We start from the raw sequence: 16,447 nt of genomic DNA, 5'->3' as shown, positions 1-16,447 counted from the left end.
TGCCTCGGCTTTGTCTCTGCAGCCGGCTTCCCTGCTTTGATACCTAGGAGCTCTGCCACACTCAGACACCCTTGGTCTTTTTGTGACCCCGTGGGTCCTGAGACCACACTGTCCCCGTGAGGGCTTCTCCCCTTGCTTAGCCTCTGGAACAAAGTCCCTCAGTGGAGCAGACTTCTAAAAGTTCCAATTTTGTGCTCTGCTGCTCTACTGCTTGCCAGGAGCTGGCCCCTCTCCCTGCGGTCTACTTTCCTGTATATCGCCTTGGATTCACTACTCCACACTTCCTACCTTACAGAAAGTGGTCGCTTTTCTGTTCCTAGAATTGTTGCTCTTCTTCTCTTTGATCTCCTGTTAAGTTTGTAGGCATTCAGAATGGTTTGATAACTATCTAGCTGAATTCCTAGGACCTGACGAAATTTAGGTCTACTCTTTTGCCATCTTGCCCCCCCCCCTTTTTTCACCTTTTTAAGGGATTTTTATTTATTAGAGTGCAAGTGCACAAGTGGGGGGAGAGGCAAAGTGAGAGGGAGAAGCAGACTCCCTGAGGCCTGGCTATGTGGGGCTGTGTGCGGCTACGTGGGGCTGTGAGGGGCTATGAGGGTCTGTGTGAGGTTATGTAGGCTCTTGGGGGGGGGGGCATTGATCCCAGGATCCTGGGATTATGACCTGAACTGAAATCAGATGTTTAACTGATTAAGCTAGCCAGGTGCTCCCAAAGGGGTTAACGTTCTGACTGCAGATCACACTTAATACTTTTCTCAGTATGTACCCCCTGCCCAACCCTTCTGTTAAATTTTCTGTACAATATTAACTTCATTCTGTCCAGGTTGGGGAGATTGTCTGCTTGGAGCAGAGAAGCACATCCACCAGCTTTTTGGCCAGGCTTCTCACAACCACAACCAGAAGCATCGAATTCCTGAGCCTCTAAGAAGTTCTGTGATGAGGGTGCCTGGGTGGCTCAGTCATTAAGCATCTGCCTTCAGCTCAGGTCATGATCCTGGGGTCCTGGGATTGAGCCCTGAACTGGGCTTCCTGCTCAGTGGCAGGAAGCCTGCTTCTTCCTCTCCCAGTTCCCCTTGCTTATATTTCATCTTTCGCTGTGTCTCTGTCAAATAAATAAAATCTCCAAAAAAAAAAAAAGGTCTGTGGTGAAACTTTGCTTGCTTTCTGGCATCACTCATGGCTAGCTTAGCATTCAGCTTATAAACCCTTCCTGCTGTTGTTTTTGGCTCCTATCATTCCTGTCCTTGTGGGTTTATGCCTTTGAATGGTCTCTATTGTTTTAGTGGGATTTTTAATTTTTTTTCTTTCAGATTTTTATTTAAATTCCAAATACATAGTGTAGTATTAGTTTCAGGAATAGAATTTAATAGTTTATCACATATCCAATTCTTAGTGTTCATCATAACAAGTGCCCTCCTTAATATCCATCACCCATTTATGTATCACATCCCTCCATCAACCCTTAGTTTGTTCTCTATCTTTAAGAATATCTTAGGGTTTGCTTTCCTCTCTCTCCCTTTTTTTTTTTCCTTCTTAGTGGGATTTTTTTTAGATGGACCTGAAGTCCTCCATCCTCCATTTTTTTTTTTAAAGACTTTATTTATTTATTTGACAGAGATCGCAAGTAGGCAGAGAGGCAGGCAGAGAGAAAGGAAGGGAAGCAGGCTCCCCGCTGAGCAGAGAGTCCGATGCAGGGCTCCATCCCAGGACCCTGGGATCATGACCCGAGCTGAAGGCGAGGCTTTAACACACTGAGCCACCCAGGCGCCCCTCCATCCTCCATTTTTAACTGGTCTCTTCGATAGCCTATTAACTGGTTTCCTATAGGCTATTCTTCACACAGTAGCCAGTGTATTGAAAACATAGATAGATCACGTTACTCCCTTGCTGAAAACTCTCCAGTGGTTTCCCGTTGCACTTAGAGTAAAATCCAAATTCCTTGCCTAGGCCTATAGGACCTTATATGATCTGGCTCCTGGCTGTAAGGCCTGAAAATCAGGCCTTATATCCTCCTGCTCACCCCATCGGTTAGTTCTCTTCTCCAGCCCCAGTGGCCTTGCTGTCCTCTGGACACCAGAGCTGGTTGCACTTTCATTAATTATCTGTTCCTATTCCGTGCTCATTTCCTAATTCTTTTCATTTATTGTTTTTACTATCACTTTGTTGCATTGTTTGCTCTTTCTTCAGCTTAACTTTGTTGGTAGAATATTAAAGTTTTATAAACTTAGTAACTTTTTTATTTTTTAAAGGATTTTAATTAATTAATTAATTATTAATAGAGAGGGAGAGCGTGCGTACCTACCATGCACCAGCAGTGGGGGTGAAGAAGCAAGCTCCCTCATGAGTAAGGAGCTGGATATGGGGCTTCATCCCAGGACCCTGGGAGCATGACCTGAGCTGAAGGCAGACATTCAACTGAGCCAGGTAGCCCACCTTTTGTCCTTTAAATAATGCCTTCAGGGGGTGCCTGGGTGGCTCAGTGGGTTAAGGATCTGCCTTCGGCTTGGGTCATGGTCTTAGGTCCTGGGATCGAGCCCCACGTTGGGCTCTCCACTCAGTGGGGAGCCTGCTTCCCTTCCTCTCTCTCTGCCTACTTGTGATCTCTGTCAAATAAATAAATAAATAAATAAATAAATAAAAATCTTAAAAAAAAAAAAAAAGTGGCCAGTTGTTTCAAAATCAGTTTTATGAGTGCATTCCTACTAATTTGACTAAAAATGCCATCTTTCATATATGTATAATTAATCTATTTCTGGGTCCTGTTCTTATGTATTTATCCATTTTGATATAAGTATTTTACCATACTAATCAACAAAAGCCCCATATTGTTTTTCTTATTCAAAGTTTCAATGATTGTAGGTCTTATCTCCCAAAAGCATTTTTATTTCTAAGATTTTAATTGGGATTTGTAATGATTTGGGGGAACTGTTTTTAAATATTGGGCCTTTTTTTCCCTGGGTTCAAGATGTCTCGATCTTTACAGGTCTACTTTCCTAGATCTTTTTTTTTTCTCCCTTCTGTGTCTTTTAAATAAGAGTTTATAGTTTTCTTCACAAAGGATTTTCACACTTTGTTTTAGCTGTAATCTTATTTTATTATATGTGCTGCCGAAGCGAGCACTGTAATCTTATTTTATAAGCATTGTATTATTGTTTCTATAAATGGAGATTTGAAAAAATTGATTTTTAGTGTGGACAGAAGGTATCGATTTTTGTATATTCTAGCCATCTGACCGAGATTTTTTATTCATTCTAAAAGCTGGTTGATTCATTTGGGTTTTCAGGAGAGACGGTCAGATTGACCAAAATGTTTTCCTTGTCTACTCCAGTAGTTACACCTCAATTCTCAGCACTGGTAATGAGGGTTCCTTGTTTTGTTCCAACTTAATGGTAAAATATTAAGTCTATTTTTAATATTTTTCTAATTTGACCATTAAGTAAGATGTATCAGTGGGACTTCATCAGATAACCTTAAATAACTTTAGGACATTTACTTTTCCTAGAGGTTTTCTCATGAAAGGGGGCTGGAATTTATGCTATGCAAATTTACTAAAAGGTATCTACTGAAATTAAGTTTTTTCCTTCCTTTAATTTAGTACAGTTAACAGGTTTGAGAGTTTTATTTTTTTTTTCCCAAAGATTTTATTTTTGGAGTAATTTTTACACCCAGTGTTGGGCTTGAACTCAAAACCTGGAGATCAAGAGTAACATGCTCAGGGCGCCTGGGTGGCTCAGTCAGTTAAGCCTCTGCCTTCGGCTCAGGTTATGATCTCAGGGTCTTGGGATCGAGTCCCTCAGTGTGTGTGGGGAGTGTCTGCTTCTCAATGTCCTTCTGCCCGTCTCCCCCTCCCCCAACTTGTACTCTCTTTCTCTCAAATAAATAAATCTCAGGAAAAAAATAAGTCACCTGTTCTCCTGATGGAGCCAGCAGGTGCCCCAGCATTGATGAGTTTTCTATTCACTCATGTTGGTTTTATATCGTTTAAAAACACAGTTCCAGATTATATTTACTAGTGTTTCCTGTAGTTTATGCCTTGAGTTTTAGGAACTGTGCTTGTATTATTTATCAACTATTAACAAACCAATTGATTAAAACCATCACGGGGTGCCTGGGTGGCTCAGTGGGTTAAGCCTCTGCCTTCGGCTTGGGTCATGATCCCAGGGTCCTGGGATCAAGCCCCACGTCGGGCTCTCTGCTCAGCGGGGAGCCTGCTTCCTCCTCTCTCTCTGCTTGCCTCTCTGCCTACTTGTGATCTCTGTCTGTCAAGTAAATAAATAAATATCTTAAAAAAAAATGTTAAGAAAAATCTGTGAGATGGGTCAGCAGGGGAATCAAACGTTCAAGTGCCAGGAATAGCATCAACTACTGTCTGAATGTGAGAAATGATTAAACTACAGGTCAGGTATTTTAAATTTAAATGCAGTTATAAATGAAAATACAATATAAACACATTAAAATCGCCCAAGCCATGTAAAACCCGAAGGCATTAAAATTTATTAAATGATGCAATAACAACAGAATTCTTTATTTACAATAGCATTATTTAACATCAAATAAGCAAATAGCATCAGCAAAGCAATATTAACTTGCATAAATGTATTTAAAATTTCTCTGAATATATCTACCTTTGCATAAACTGCTCACACTAGAAATACAAACATCAATGCAGGTGAACAAAGTGATGTTCAGAGTCAACTCCATTTTGAAAATAAATCACAACCTGAAACACTGTAAGCTTTCTCCTGAAGAACCATAGTTAATATATTGCTTAATTTTACCCTTGTATAATCTTTTCATATACACACATCTCAGATGCAACTTCATGAGGAACTGTACAAATAAAACCCACAAATGACAAAGGAACAAAAATGACAGTTAAATGTTTGAAGAAATGTATCATCATCACTATTCAACAACATAAAGGTTAAGTGATGATGCACTTATTCAAAAATTGTACACAATTCACTATACAAATATAATACATTGGACAGCTATGTAGGAATATACAAGACTTAAAAACAGATCTAAGGCATTATGCTAGATTTTAGCATTTTGAGGTTCTTGCACATAGCTTTTACCTGTAGTAAGAAACTTAAAAGATTTTGTTTTAGTCTATAAAGAAACACCAGGGAGAAAATTCTAATTAAAATCGAAGCCACTACAGTAATTTTCTTTTGTGCAGAGAATGCTTTGCTCTTAGGCAGCATACTACCATACAAATACTAGAAAATTTTAAATTCACACCAACAATTAATGGCTTAAGTTGCATTTCAAAATTGATTGTGTATCTTTGGGTTCTGCAAGTGGATCTGTGCCACCCATTTCATGTGTTAAGCCCATATGAACTCCATTTTTAAACACAGATTAAAAATTGCATTATATAAACTGCAAAAACATTGCTTTCGGTTATTACAGGCCATAAGAGATACACGTGGGAGGGGCATTTTTAGTCTTTGAGTCAAACGAATTCATTGTAGTAAAACAGCTCACTTCACTTGTTAAACTTAGCACATTACATGAACACTTAAATGAGTTTTACAACCAAGTTAATGTATGTATACTTTTCACATTATGTGTTTTTCACATTTAGTAATATAAGTAAAACACTGATTATTTTGTTCTATTAAACAAAACCAAGTACTCAGTCTAACAAATTTATTGTTTACAGCATGAGAAATACTGATAATGAAGGGGACTGATTTTGGCTTTTGCTTCTATAGTGATCAATATGATCAGAGGATTCCTTCACTGACTTTTCTTAATTAGATGTAAAGCAAAATCCACTACCTGGTCTGAGCCACAGGAGAATTATCATCTCTTTTCCTTCAAAACAGTAATGATCATGAATTACTCTAGATTACCAGTATCACAGGTTTGCAGATTTGTCTGAATTGGGATGGACATTAAGACAGTGGGCAGATGGGTCAACGATACAAGATACACAGATATTTTTGGGGACAGTGTTCTGGTGAAAAGGGACTGAAAAAAAAAAACAAAGCCAGTTTAAACTCCATTTCTCATTTGTGCCGTGTGAAGCTGAAGTCGTTCTGATTCACATATCTGTAAAAATCAACTTAAAACCGGTCACAGTAAACTGTGTCATGTGAGCCTCATCACACCGATGAGGTCACGGAGTTCCGGGCCAACATCTGCTCATTTTTTTCCATCTCTGCTGGGCAACCCAGTGGTTTGGTGGAGACGAGCAGAGCCTCTCGAGGGGCCACGTGAGCTGGTGGCCGTCGAGAAGTGCTGTTCCTTGGCCACCTCCCTGTAGTGAGACCCCTCTCAAGTGGAACAAGGTATCGAAATGCAAATTTCCAGAACATTTCTTTAGTATGGAGCAACACTTTCAGACTGTCTACTTAACCATTTATCTTTGGGCTAGATCTCTTTCTATACGCCCTTATTTGCCCGTAGAGAGAGAGAGAGAAATAGGGGTCGTTGGTACATTTTCCACCCTGCCACGAATAAACAAACAATCAAATTTCAAGGAAAAACCTCTCTGTTCCTAAAAAGCCTGGCTAATGAGATATAAAATGCTTTGCTTTTTAGACATCAAAAAGACATCATTCTGAAATTTAGGTAAGAAAGTATGTGAATTAGGGGTTGGGGGGAAATAGCTCAAAAAAGGCCATCAGTTTCTCGGTATTGCGGCTGTCTGAAACTGACGCCCATTAATAAAAGATTATTCCCCTACCAGAGTGGGCAAGAAAAACAACCATAAAAGTGGCCTGCTTAGTAACATGTAGTCTTTCTAAGGTTCATTAAGAAAGAATATAAACATATAAAAATCAAGAATTGGTTCCTACAGCGGCTGCATATCATATAGATTAGATAAATGATTTATGAGCAGAATCACGAGGTTTAGAAAATAAAAAGTCTTAAGTCTACAAATTAGGTCTAATCAAGGCATCGATATCCTTTACAAAACACCTTTAGGAGACATTGCTATGAAGATATCTAATTTAATACTGAAGTACCTCAATTTTGAGTCAATTCCACAATATGTATACCTCACAAAAATTATACAATTAAAACACTTAAGTTTTCAACTTAAATTATTGCTTGTTTACATATAAATTGGATTTTATGTACCTTACAAAACTTCGGCTTAGTCAGCACTGCTAAAAAACAAAATAAAAAACACATGGCGGAGGTTCAATCTGTTGTGATATCTGCTGTCAATTTTAAACACACTGTTATTTTTGCCCGTTTTTGTAGGCCAGTGTTGCTGGGGAACAGAATAAACATGCTTCCAAAGCAGGTATCCTTAGTTTGATTGGTATCAAGTCCTAACTTTGCTCCTCTCCTTGCCAGTAAATGCATTTTTCTAAAAGTTAATAGTTAGCAATTGTTAAGTGGCTGGCAAAACATTTAAGGAAATAAAGGGCTTACCTGGTTTCTGTTGCTTTTTAGTTTTTTTCTAGCAAGATGAGTGAATGTAGGAGAGAGGTGGGGAAGGCCGAGAGGGGAGGGAGAGGCAGGATCACACAGGGGAAGAAGAGGTGAAGAGGTACGGTCAAAGCTGTCTGAGCAGCCTAAAGGGAGCTTAGTTTGGAAATGAACGTTTCTTCTCAATTCACAATTTAGATGAACTAGCTTGATTCTGACAAAGGAAAATAAAAAAAAAGGAAAAAGCACTTGATCTTATTAACAGCCCTCTCACAGGCTCCCTTTCATCTGTTCGTAACTGGAAACTCTTCCCAACATGGTCTCTAGAACTTCTACAAAGATACAACTATGATTTTATCGGTCCTCACTCCTTGGGTGTCTGTACATACAGCGCTGTCCATGGTGTCTGCTCTGCTTTTATCCCAAATGCAGGCTATAGTTTAGAACACCTTTAGTTTGATTTTTTTGTTTGTTTGTTTGGGTAATTCTTTTCTTTCCCCGAGATGAAATCTTAATCTTTTGCACTAGACTGATAAGCCAGGGAAAACAAAGCAAGAAACCAGTGTCTGGAACCAAACAGGAACAGAACAAGAGCATGGTTGTTTTCCTTAAATACATACATTTAAATACATTCAATCTGACACGGGTATGAAATTTGCCTGTCAACATTTACTTTGCAGGAGAGATCTAAGTTGCACTAAGGTGAATGCAGTGAACAGACTGAGCAACTGTCTGGACGTGAGCTTCAGACTGTCAAGAGAAGAGGCAGCTCCTCCTGCAACAGCCAAGTGGACTCCACCCTGGGAGCTGGGGCCCAGGCCCATCTGCTGACCTGGCTCTGGCAGAACTGGCTGGCAGGTCGATTGGGTCAAAACAAATAGACACAGCTCTCCAGGCTGGTAAGTGTTTTGAGCAAGTGAGCCCAGTCAGCTGAAGAGAGAAGCAACCAGCTATCTTCAGTGTCAGCAGTATTTCTGCAGGAAAACAGAGAGAAGTGTCAAGTACTTCTGAAGTTGTTATAAAACACCGTTGTAATACTCATCGTGAGATCATCAGAATACCTGGCCATTTTATTTTTTTAAATTTTTTATTAACATATAATGTATTATTAGCCCCAGGTACTTGGTCATTTTAAATACTGCCCATCCTGGGGCGCCTGAGTGGCTCAGTGGGTTAAGCCACTGCCTTCGGCTCAGGTCATGATCCCAGGGTCCTGGGATCGAGTCCCGCATCGGGCTCTCTGCTCAGCAGGGAGCCTGCTTCCTCCTCTCTCTCTGCCTGCCTCTCTGCCTACTTGTGATCTCTCTCTGTCAAATAAATAAATAAATTATTAAAAAAAAAAAAATACTGCCCATCCTGAAGGCGGCATCTGGCTGAATTACACTTGATTCTAATGCAGGCAAGCAGAAGGCACTGGTCCTAACCGGACACATTATTTCTAAAGGCAGCGGATCCTACGTACCGTTTTGAAGATGGAGAGACTGAAGTGGATTACCCGTCTCTCCTGAACTGCTGCTCTCTTCCCAGCAATATCCCAGACCAGTTCAATCTCTCCCACCTTCTCCAACGAGATTACTAAGATACCTCGTTGCTGAACTGCCCTTGCTTTGTGACAGCATAGTTCAGAAGTGGCCACCACTTGCTTACTCCTTCCTCAGAATCATCTGGTACAAATCCTCTTTCAGCAAAATGTCTATCTTGGCTCTCCCTTGTGGAGAGATGCCCTGGGTTCTGCGGGTGTTATCCTGGCTTCAGCAAACTGAATAAGCAGGGTTTGGCTCTTGGAGCATTCGTGCTAGTTTTTGGCTGCTATGCAGTGACAGTCTGAATGACTGAACACGGAGGGTTGGAGTGAGCAAGACCCCAGTGGAGGTTGTCTGCTTGGTTGGCGCCAAGTCTATCTGTCAGTGCTTTTCTTTGGCTGTTGACTATATTTCCCCCCCGAGATATTTTATCCATGTAGGAAATACTCTGTGCCAGGTGCTGGGGATATCACCATAACAATACACTTCCGGTCCCTGCTATCAGAACACTGAGTGGGCCAGGCGGACATAGAAATAGCATGGTCCGAGTTCTGCGAGAGGAAACACTGGGTGGTTGCTGTGGGCACGAGTAACAACTGCTTCTGGGGTTTAGATCTTTAGACACAGCACATCAGGGCCACTAGAGATGGTCTAGTTTAAGTCAGATTGGAGAGGAGGTTTCACCTAGTCCCTTAGAAAGAGAGATCTGGGCAGACTGCTGCCAGATTGTGCAGTCTCACGGTCACAGGGGGGCTACCCCCCGCCCCCGCCCAGCTGCGTAGCTCCCCCAAGCTTAACCCATGTGCACGAGACCTGCTCTGGCTACACCTCCTCGTGAAGAACAGTGAAAGTCCTTCTCTCTATAACAGACAGTTGATATCTACCTTTATTCTTAATTTGTGTCACTTACGTGATTTTATATAGAAAAACTCCATGGCTCTGACTGAAATAGGAAAAAAGTAAATTTTCCAGTTAGTCTGGAAAAACAAATTCTATTTGAGAAGTATCCCTGTCCTTAGCCACTTGAAGGTGGCAGTGTTCTCTCACACGAATGGACACCAGTAAGCAGCCAGCAGGCAGGATCGGTGTCATGAAAGAGAACATGGAGTGGGACAGGCATCTCTAGAGGGATGCTGCTTGGCTTGGCATCTGGCTGTGTCACTTTGGGGGGGGGGGTCACTAAATCTTTCTGTCCCTCCTACTTCCTAGGGCAGTCATGAAGATTAAACCAAATGATGTACGTGGAGTGATTAAGTACTTCTCGCAACAGGTAAAGTGCTCGGTTGGTGTTCTCGCCACTATCACCATCATCACCACCTCAGAGCGGGTCCTCGTTAGTGATCGATTTCCGTAACACGAGCCAGTACAAGTAATTACAGCCGCGCTTTATACAAGAGCCCTGCAGTTGAGCAATAAACTCAATTTTGGCCTGTTTAAGTATACATAAACTGCAGAGGCATACTCTAAGTCCTTGTAAAGGAAGAATCGTTGGTGATAGGAAATAGCCGCCCTTCTCTAAATGGTGTTTTGGTAAATCGCTCTGCTTTAAGCAAGGTACAGTTTTAATCTCCATTTCAAGATAAGTGGAATATAGATTCAATTAACAATGAATCACAGTGCTTTCCAGCTCAACAAATAGAACCAGGTTACGGATAAAAATTCTGGAAACAGTTCCTTAATTCACAACAGCATCAAAGCTATTCCAGAAACACAAGAGGCTGCAGATGACTGGCTCACCCTCTGTGCACACATCAGTATTACGGTGACAAGGACGGGTTAATGGCCAGTCATCACTCATGGATTAGAAGGGATACACTGTACATATTACCCCTGGAGGAAACAAGAGCCTCTGACAGACCGTTCTTTGGCCTTAACATTCACACGAACGAAGTACAGATGGGTGAGCAAGATTCAAGACAGGGACTGGGAAAAACGGAAAGTGGGAGTGACATGAATGGTCCAGGCTAGATGACAACAGGCAGAGCCTTCTTACCCTGCATCCTGACGGGTACTTGGGATGGGCAGAACATCCTGTATTTACTGAAAGCTGCTTTTTGTGGTGCTGATCATTCCATCTCAGTTTTAGCGGGCACCCTTTGGGCACCTAGATGTGCATGCAGGTAAATACCCTGGGCCCACCGGCCCACCTTCCCTGCACCTCTGCCTCTCCACTGTGCCCAGCCCCCATCTGTGGATTAGTCGATCCAGCCTGGGAAGTCCCTGCTGCATTCTGCTTCTTGGAATGGTCCCCCTCACTTCCAGGAGGGATACCCCCCCACACTTGCTGTGTGGAGTTGGCCAAATTCCCTAATTCTGAGACTCAGTCTCCTCATCGAGGAGCGTGGGGAAGGGCTAAATCTCTGATGGGCCCTGAATGTCCCTGTATGCTAGAGACCGAATGGTATGTTCCCTTTCTTCATGTCAGAGGCTTTTCCCTCCTAAGATGAAGTTTCCTAGTGCCTTACACTGAGGGCTCTTCTCAACATGGGAGCTGAATCTTCACTGTCTGCCTGTCCTACAGAATGTGGGAAGGTTTCTTTTCCCTTTAGGATCTATAAAATGAGAGAAAGGAAAAGCAACCAATTTTTTGGGGGGGGCCTTCTTCAATGTTACTTGGATAAAACCTTTAGAAAGGTATCACGGGAGCTCTGTGTCCCCTTTGGGGAAGTGGGAGGTAGAGTGCAGGGACTGGGAATGCACCCTTTGGGGTCAGCCTGCCTGGGTTCCCTTCTTGGTGTGACAGAACTTCAGGTGAGTCATGAAACCCTCAAAAGAGTAGTTCTACCATACAGTTGTGATGTGGTTTAAGTGATCTAGTTTAAACCAAGCCTTTGGCAAACAATCATGCTTGTGGTAAATGCTCAATACCTGTTGGTTGTTTCTGGAAAGATTATGAAGATGCCTGGGTGGGCTCAGTTGGTTAAAAATCTGCCCTTGGCACAGGTCATGATCCCAGGGTACTGGGATCAAGCTCCAAATGGGGGGAGGTGTCCCTGCTCAGCGGGGAGTCTACTTCTCCCTCTGCCCTCTGCTCCCCCTGCTTGTGCTCTGACAAATAAGATCTTAAACAAACAAACAAAAAGATTACGAGTGCCTGCTTTGTGGGGGTGCTGGCCTAGGCTGGCACATAGTCACACTTGAAGGTGGCCGGAGGGAGGTCTCATCCTGTGGTTGTGGGTTCAGGGAGGAAAATGTGATCCTGGCCCCAAATGCTTTCTTCCTCCCACAGAGCTTCGATGTGCTCAGAGGTTAAGCTCCCTGGTACTTCTGGGTTAAAATGGGCTATTCTTCAGTGGACACCTAATTATACTAATGTCATTGTTCCTCTGGGAAGTGTCATCCTAGGTTTTAAGCATCTACTTTCTGCACACAAGGCATCAGTGGGTTATGTGGCCACTCTCTGTAGAAGTGCAGTGGGGTAGGGAGTGGGGTGGGGGAGGCAGGACTGGCAGCAAGAAGATGGCAGCCCAGTAAGGGGCTTCAAACTCCAATAAATGGCACATTTAGAGTTTAAACACAGGGCCAATATGAAATATATTCTATTTTCTATATGATTCACTATAGCAACATTGACCATTTAGATGAGCTATGTATCTGGGTACTTAGAGAAGACATCTATAGAACTCCCCACCCATGGGCCTCTCTGCAATGCATGACTATGGTTCTATTTTTTTTTTTTTTTTAAGATTTTATTTATTGATTTGACAGACAGAGATCACAAATAGGCAGAGAGACAGGCAGAGAGAGAGAGAGAGGAGGAAGTAGGCTCCCTGCTGAGCAGATAGCCCGATGCAGGGCTCCATCCTGGGACCCTGGGATCATGACCTGAGCCGAAAGCAGAGGCTCTAACCCACTGAGCCACCCAGGTGCCCCGACTATGGTTCTGGTTTTTTTTTTAGTATTTTATTTATTTGCAAGACAGAGTGCGCATGTGTGCACGCATGAGTGGGGGTAGGAAAGGGATGTCAGAGGGAGAAGCAGACTCCCTGCTGAGCAGGGAGCCCATTCAGGGCTCGATCCCATGACCCTAGGAGCATGACCTGAGCCAAAGTCAAGAGTCAGATGCTTAACTGACTGGAGCTACCCAGGCACCCTGGATCTATTAATTTTACTTTTTATTTTATTTATTTATTTGACAGACAGAGATCACAAGTAGGCAGAAAGGCAGGCAGAGAGAGAGGAGGAAGCAGGCTCCCTGCTGAGGAGAGAGCCCGATGTGGGGCTCCATCCGAGGACTCTGGGATCATGACCTGAGCTGAATGCAGATGCTTAATGACTGGAACACCCAGGCGCCCCATGGATCTATTACTTTTTAAACTTGGGTATTAAGAAAACCACCCAAGATCCACTTCTTTTGTAGGAAACTGAACATTGATCCTACATTTTCTCCACTGAGAGAGAATTTTTTTAAGTTAAAAAAAGTTATCTACTGCTAAGGAGTATATCCCTTAGCTTCAGAGGGCCCCTGTGGGCTCACTTATCTACATGCTAAACTGCTTCCAGAGCCTTCCTGTTAACAGATCTGCTGCTATGCACACAATTCAGTTGGGTTCTAAGTACCAGTTATTCTTTTTTAAAGATTTGATCGAACATGGTAATATCTTTCTCTTTAGAACAAGTGTTGAAGATAATAGACAAATAATATACATGACTGTTGCCCAAACAAAATGAAATACAGAGAAAACCCTTAAGAAGAATAAACATACACTTAATTAAGGGATAGAGAACAATTAGCTCCTCTTCATCCTCCTGAAGATCTAACATCATGATTCAGAAAAAGTAAAAATAAAAGTTTGCTCAAACGTGACTGATTCATTGCTGCTTTTTTGGCTATCATAATATCATTTCAGAGCAAAATTAGTGTTCTTAATTCATAACACCACCATTAGCTCAATTAAAATGAAGTTAAAGAAATAATTATTCATAGAAAACCACTGTATGCCACATAAAATTACAAGGTATTTTTCAAAATCACAAGTGTTATAACTATCTTCAGTCTACTTGCTGACAATGTATCTGCCAGTTTTGGTCTATAAAATACCCACGTTCACTTTACTACCCTATTCACCCTGTGCTATTTCTTACCCGTGATGCGTCTCCCTCCTGCTTAATCATATCCATTCCAGGCAGCTGGTTTGGGAAAAGGTTGCCTCCCCTCAGAGCAGGATCATTAACCTGAGGGCACAAGACAGCACAGTGGCTACCTTCAGTGGCACGTCCAAAACCAACCATCAATCTTCCTCCTTGTTTTGGTTTTTATGAACAGAATTATGGAGAAAGAGGACTCTATAAAAACAGCTCCATCCCTGTATCCACTCTCCCACGTATAGATTTGGGGGGGGGCAGTGGAGTATGGAGGAACAAGAAAATAAAAGTCACACTAACTGCCTTCAAAATTAAAATTTTCCTTCTGTGTAGAAATTTGACAGAGACAATAATAATAGAAACATTTTCATGCCTTAATATGTTCACCTTTTTGGCTGGTTGTAATGATACTAATGACTCGTATATGGGACTTTAAAGTCATCTGAGAAGCTCCTAGTATCTTTGCTATTTAAGTTAGTTAATTGATTAGCAAGAGCAAGTCTGAGTACCCAACAGTGCTGAATTTGGGGAATCTTCTACAACCAAGTGAACTATTCATTAGCATTCATACAATTAGTAAAGGTACAAATAATAATACTGTATAGGACTGATTTTGTCTGAAGAAACACGCTAGAGTTGTATTTTTTTTGGCTTCTCAAATTAATTCTGATACTCAAAAGGTTTAAATCTATGCAAAAGTTTCTATACAGAAGTAGGTTATTAAAAATGCACCAGTTTACTTCCAGATAGGCTGAGTAGGACCCATGCTAGATTAGACTATGTCAGTGGCCCTGGCTTTATAGTTTCCCTAGAAAGAGAATCAGGAACCACTACTGGTTTCTTTTTGTAGAAAATACAAAATCAACACCATGTTTTCTCCACTGAAACGATTAAGAGTCTATCTTTAATTATGTCTCTTTAATTTACCCAAGTAAGCATTTAGCCACTATCAATTCAACTATAAGAAGTGCAAATTATTACACACACAGAGCTTTCTTAAATTGCAAAGGGCTTTGAATTTTCTCATGCACTACTCTGCATTTTTATTAACATCTTCTTATAGAATAAAACACTGAGGTGCTGTAAAATTTAGTAAAAATTTCACACAAATTGTGGTTTACCAACATCAGATTAAATAGACCTAATCAAACTCTGAATCTTTCACCATTCTCACAATTCTCATGTAACTGGAATATCCAGTTCTGTCAGTGACTTACTAAGTCATTTAAACCCTCCATGCCTCGATTTCTCCATACATGAAGTAACACTCAGGGTCCTTGCCACATCTCTACTTTGCATGAACTACTGAGGTAGTAGAATGCCAAGCCATTTTGTGCCCTTTAGAAAGAAGTCTTCTGTAAATACGATTTAAAAATTACCAACTGCTACTTTTACCTGAGGCTCAGCTGCCTGAGATTCTGAATCCCCGGCTGACTGAGGTAACAGTGTGCTGAGTCTCTTTGCCACCAAGTGAAGTTGGTGTGCTCTTAGGGATAGCAGAATCACTACAGCCTTAGTCAGAATTACAGTCTCAAGCAGAAGCCTTTTAAAAATATTGGCCAGAAAATTATGGCACTCACATCCTCAAGATGATGATTAGAACAGTTTTTGGATGACCGGTGTCATTTAAAGCTAACTGGGTGGGGACCGGGCGGGGGATGGAGTGGGGAATAAAGCTAACGGGATGGCAGGCAGTAAGTTCGGCCTTTGCGATTCATCTGATTTTTCATTTAGAAGAAAATCAGTTCTTTAGCTATAAATCCAAAATAAAGCCATTTAGGAAACACATTTACCATTCCATTTTTAGAGATTCACTTTAGATACTGCTAAGTTCCTCAAATAATTTAAGTGACAAAATGAAGAAATACTTTCAAATATCCTTGAGCCGTCAAGAATCCTTTCATGTTTATTTCGTCATTAACAAGTATTTCTGTTAATGGCACTAACACAGGTGAAAGTAAGGTGAGGAAACACTCATCAAAATAAAAGTGGGAGTTGATGGTAGATGTTAAGTATGTGGCAAGATACACTGAGTGCAGAAATAGGCAAAAAGTTTTGATCAGTAGACAGTGGGCTGCTTCTCAGGGTGCTCACCTGCTCGGGACCCATGGAGGACAGCCCTGACGTAGGCACGGAGGTCACTGAGGTCATGCTGATCTGTCCTGTCATCTGGTTCATGTTGCTCATCCCACCTGTGTTGGTCGCCATGGATACATTGATGTTCATATTGTTATTGTACATGCTGGTGTTTGCTTGTTGCCCAAAGTGTGGTGGGGACTGTTGTGAAAACATGCTAGAACCCAAGGAAAAGATGAAAATGTCAAGAGTTGTAGGGCAAACAGGCAGGCAGTTCTGCCCGCTGGTTTCTCAGGCAGTTACTTCAGTTACTTCAGAATGAGTAAATCTAAGCTGAAAGAATCCAGGGTGGGGCAGTCAGCAGGGGT

General features: G+C 41.7%; 1 protein-coding gene across 21 annotated transcripts in view; it reads right to left on the bottom strand.

The window, feature by feature from the left end:
• Nucleotides 1-4,474: 4,474 nt before the first annotated feature.
• NCOA2 (nuclear receptor coactivator 2) overlaps nucleotides 4,475-16,447 on the bottom strand; it is a 304,156-nt gene continuing 292,183 nt past the window's right edge. For all 21 annotated transcript variants that reach the window (XM_082721154.1, XM_082721168.1, XM_082721167.1 and 18 more), the window contains 3 exons: nucleotides 16,098-16,296; nucleotides 14,004-14,093; nucleotides 4,475-8,369 (listed from right to left, as the gene is read on the bottom strand). In XM_082721154.1, coding sequence (XP_082577280.1) covers nucleotides 8,358-8,369; nucleotides 14,004-14,093; nucleotides 16,098-16,296 — 301 coding nt within the window. In that variant the 3' untranslated portion in view covers nucleotides 4,475-8,357. The remainder of the gene's footprint in view (nucleotides 8,370-14,003; nucleotides 14,094-16,097; nucleotides 16,297-16,447) is intronic.

The sequence above is a fragment of the Mustela nivalis genome, assembly GCF_964662115.1.
Source record: "Mustela nivalis genome assembly, chromosome: 2".
In the NCBI taxonomy this organism is placed as follows: Eukaryota; Metazoa; Chordata; class Mammalia; order Carnivora; family Mustelidae; genus Mustela; species Mustela nivalis.
The sequence above is the reverse complement of the archived record's forward strand: the minus strand, read 5'-3'. Positions and strand labels throughout refer to the sequence as shown.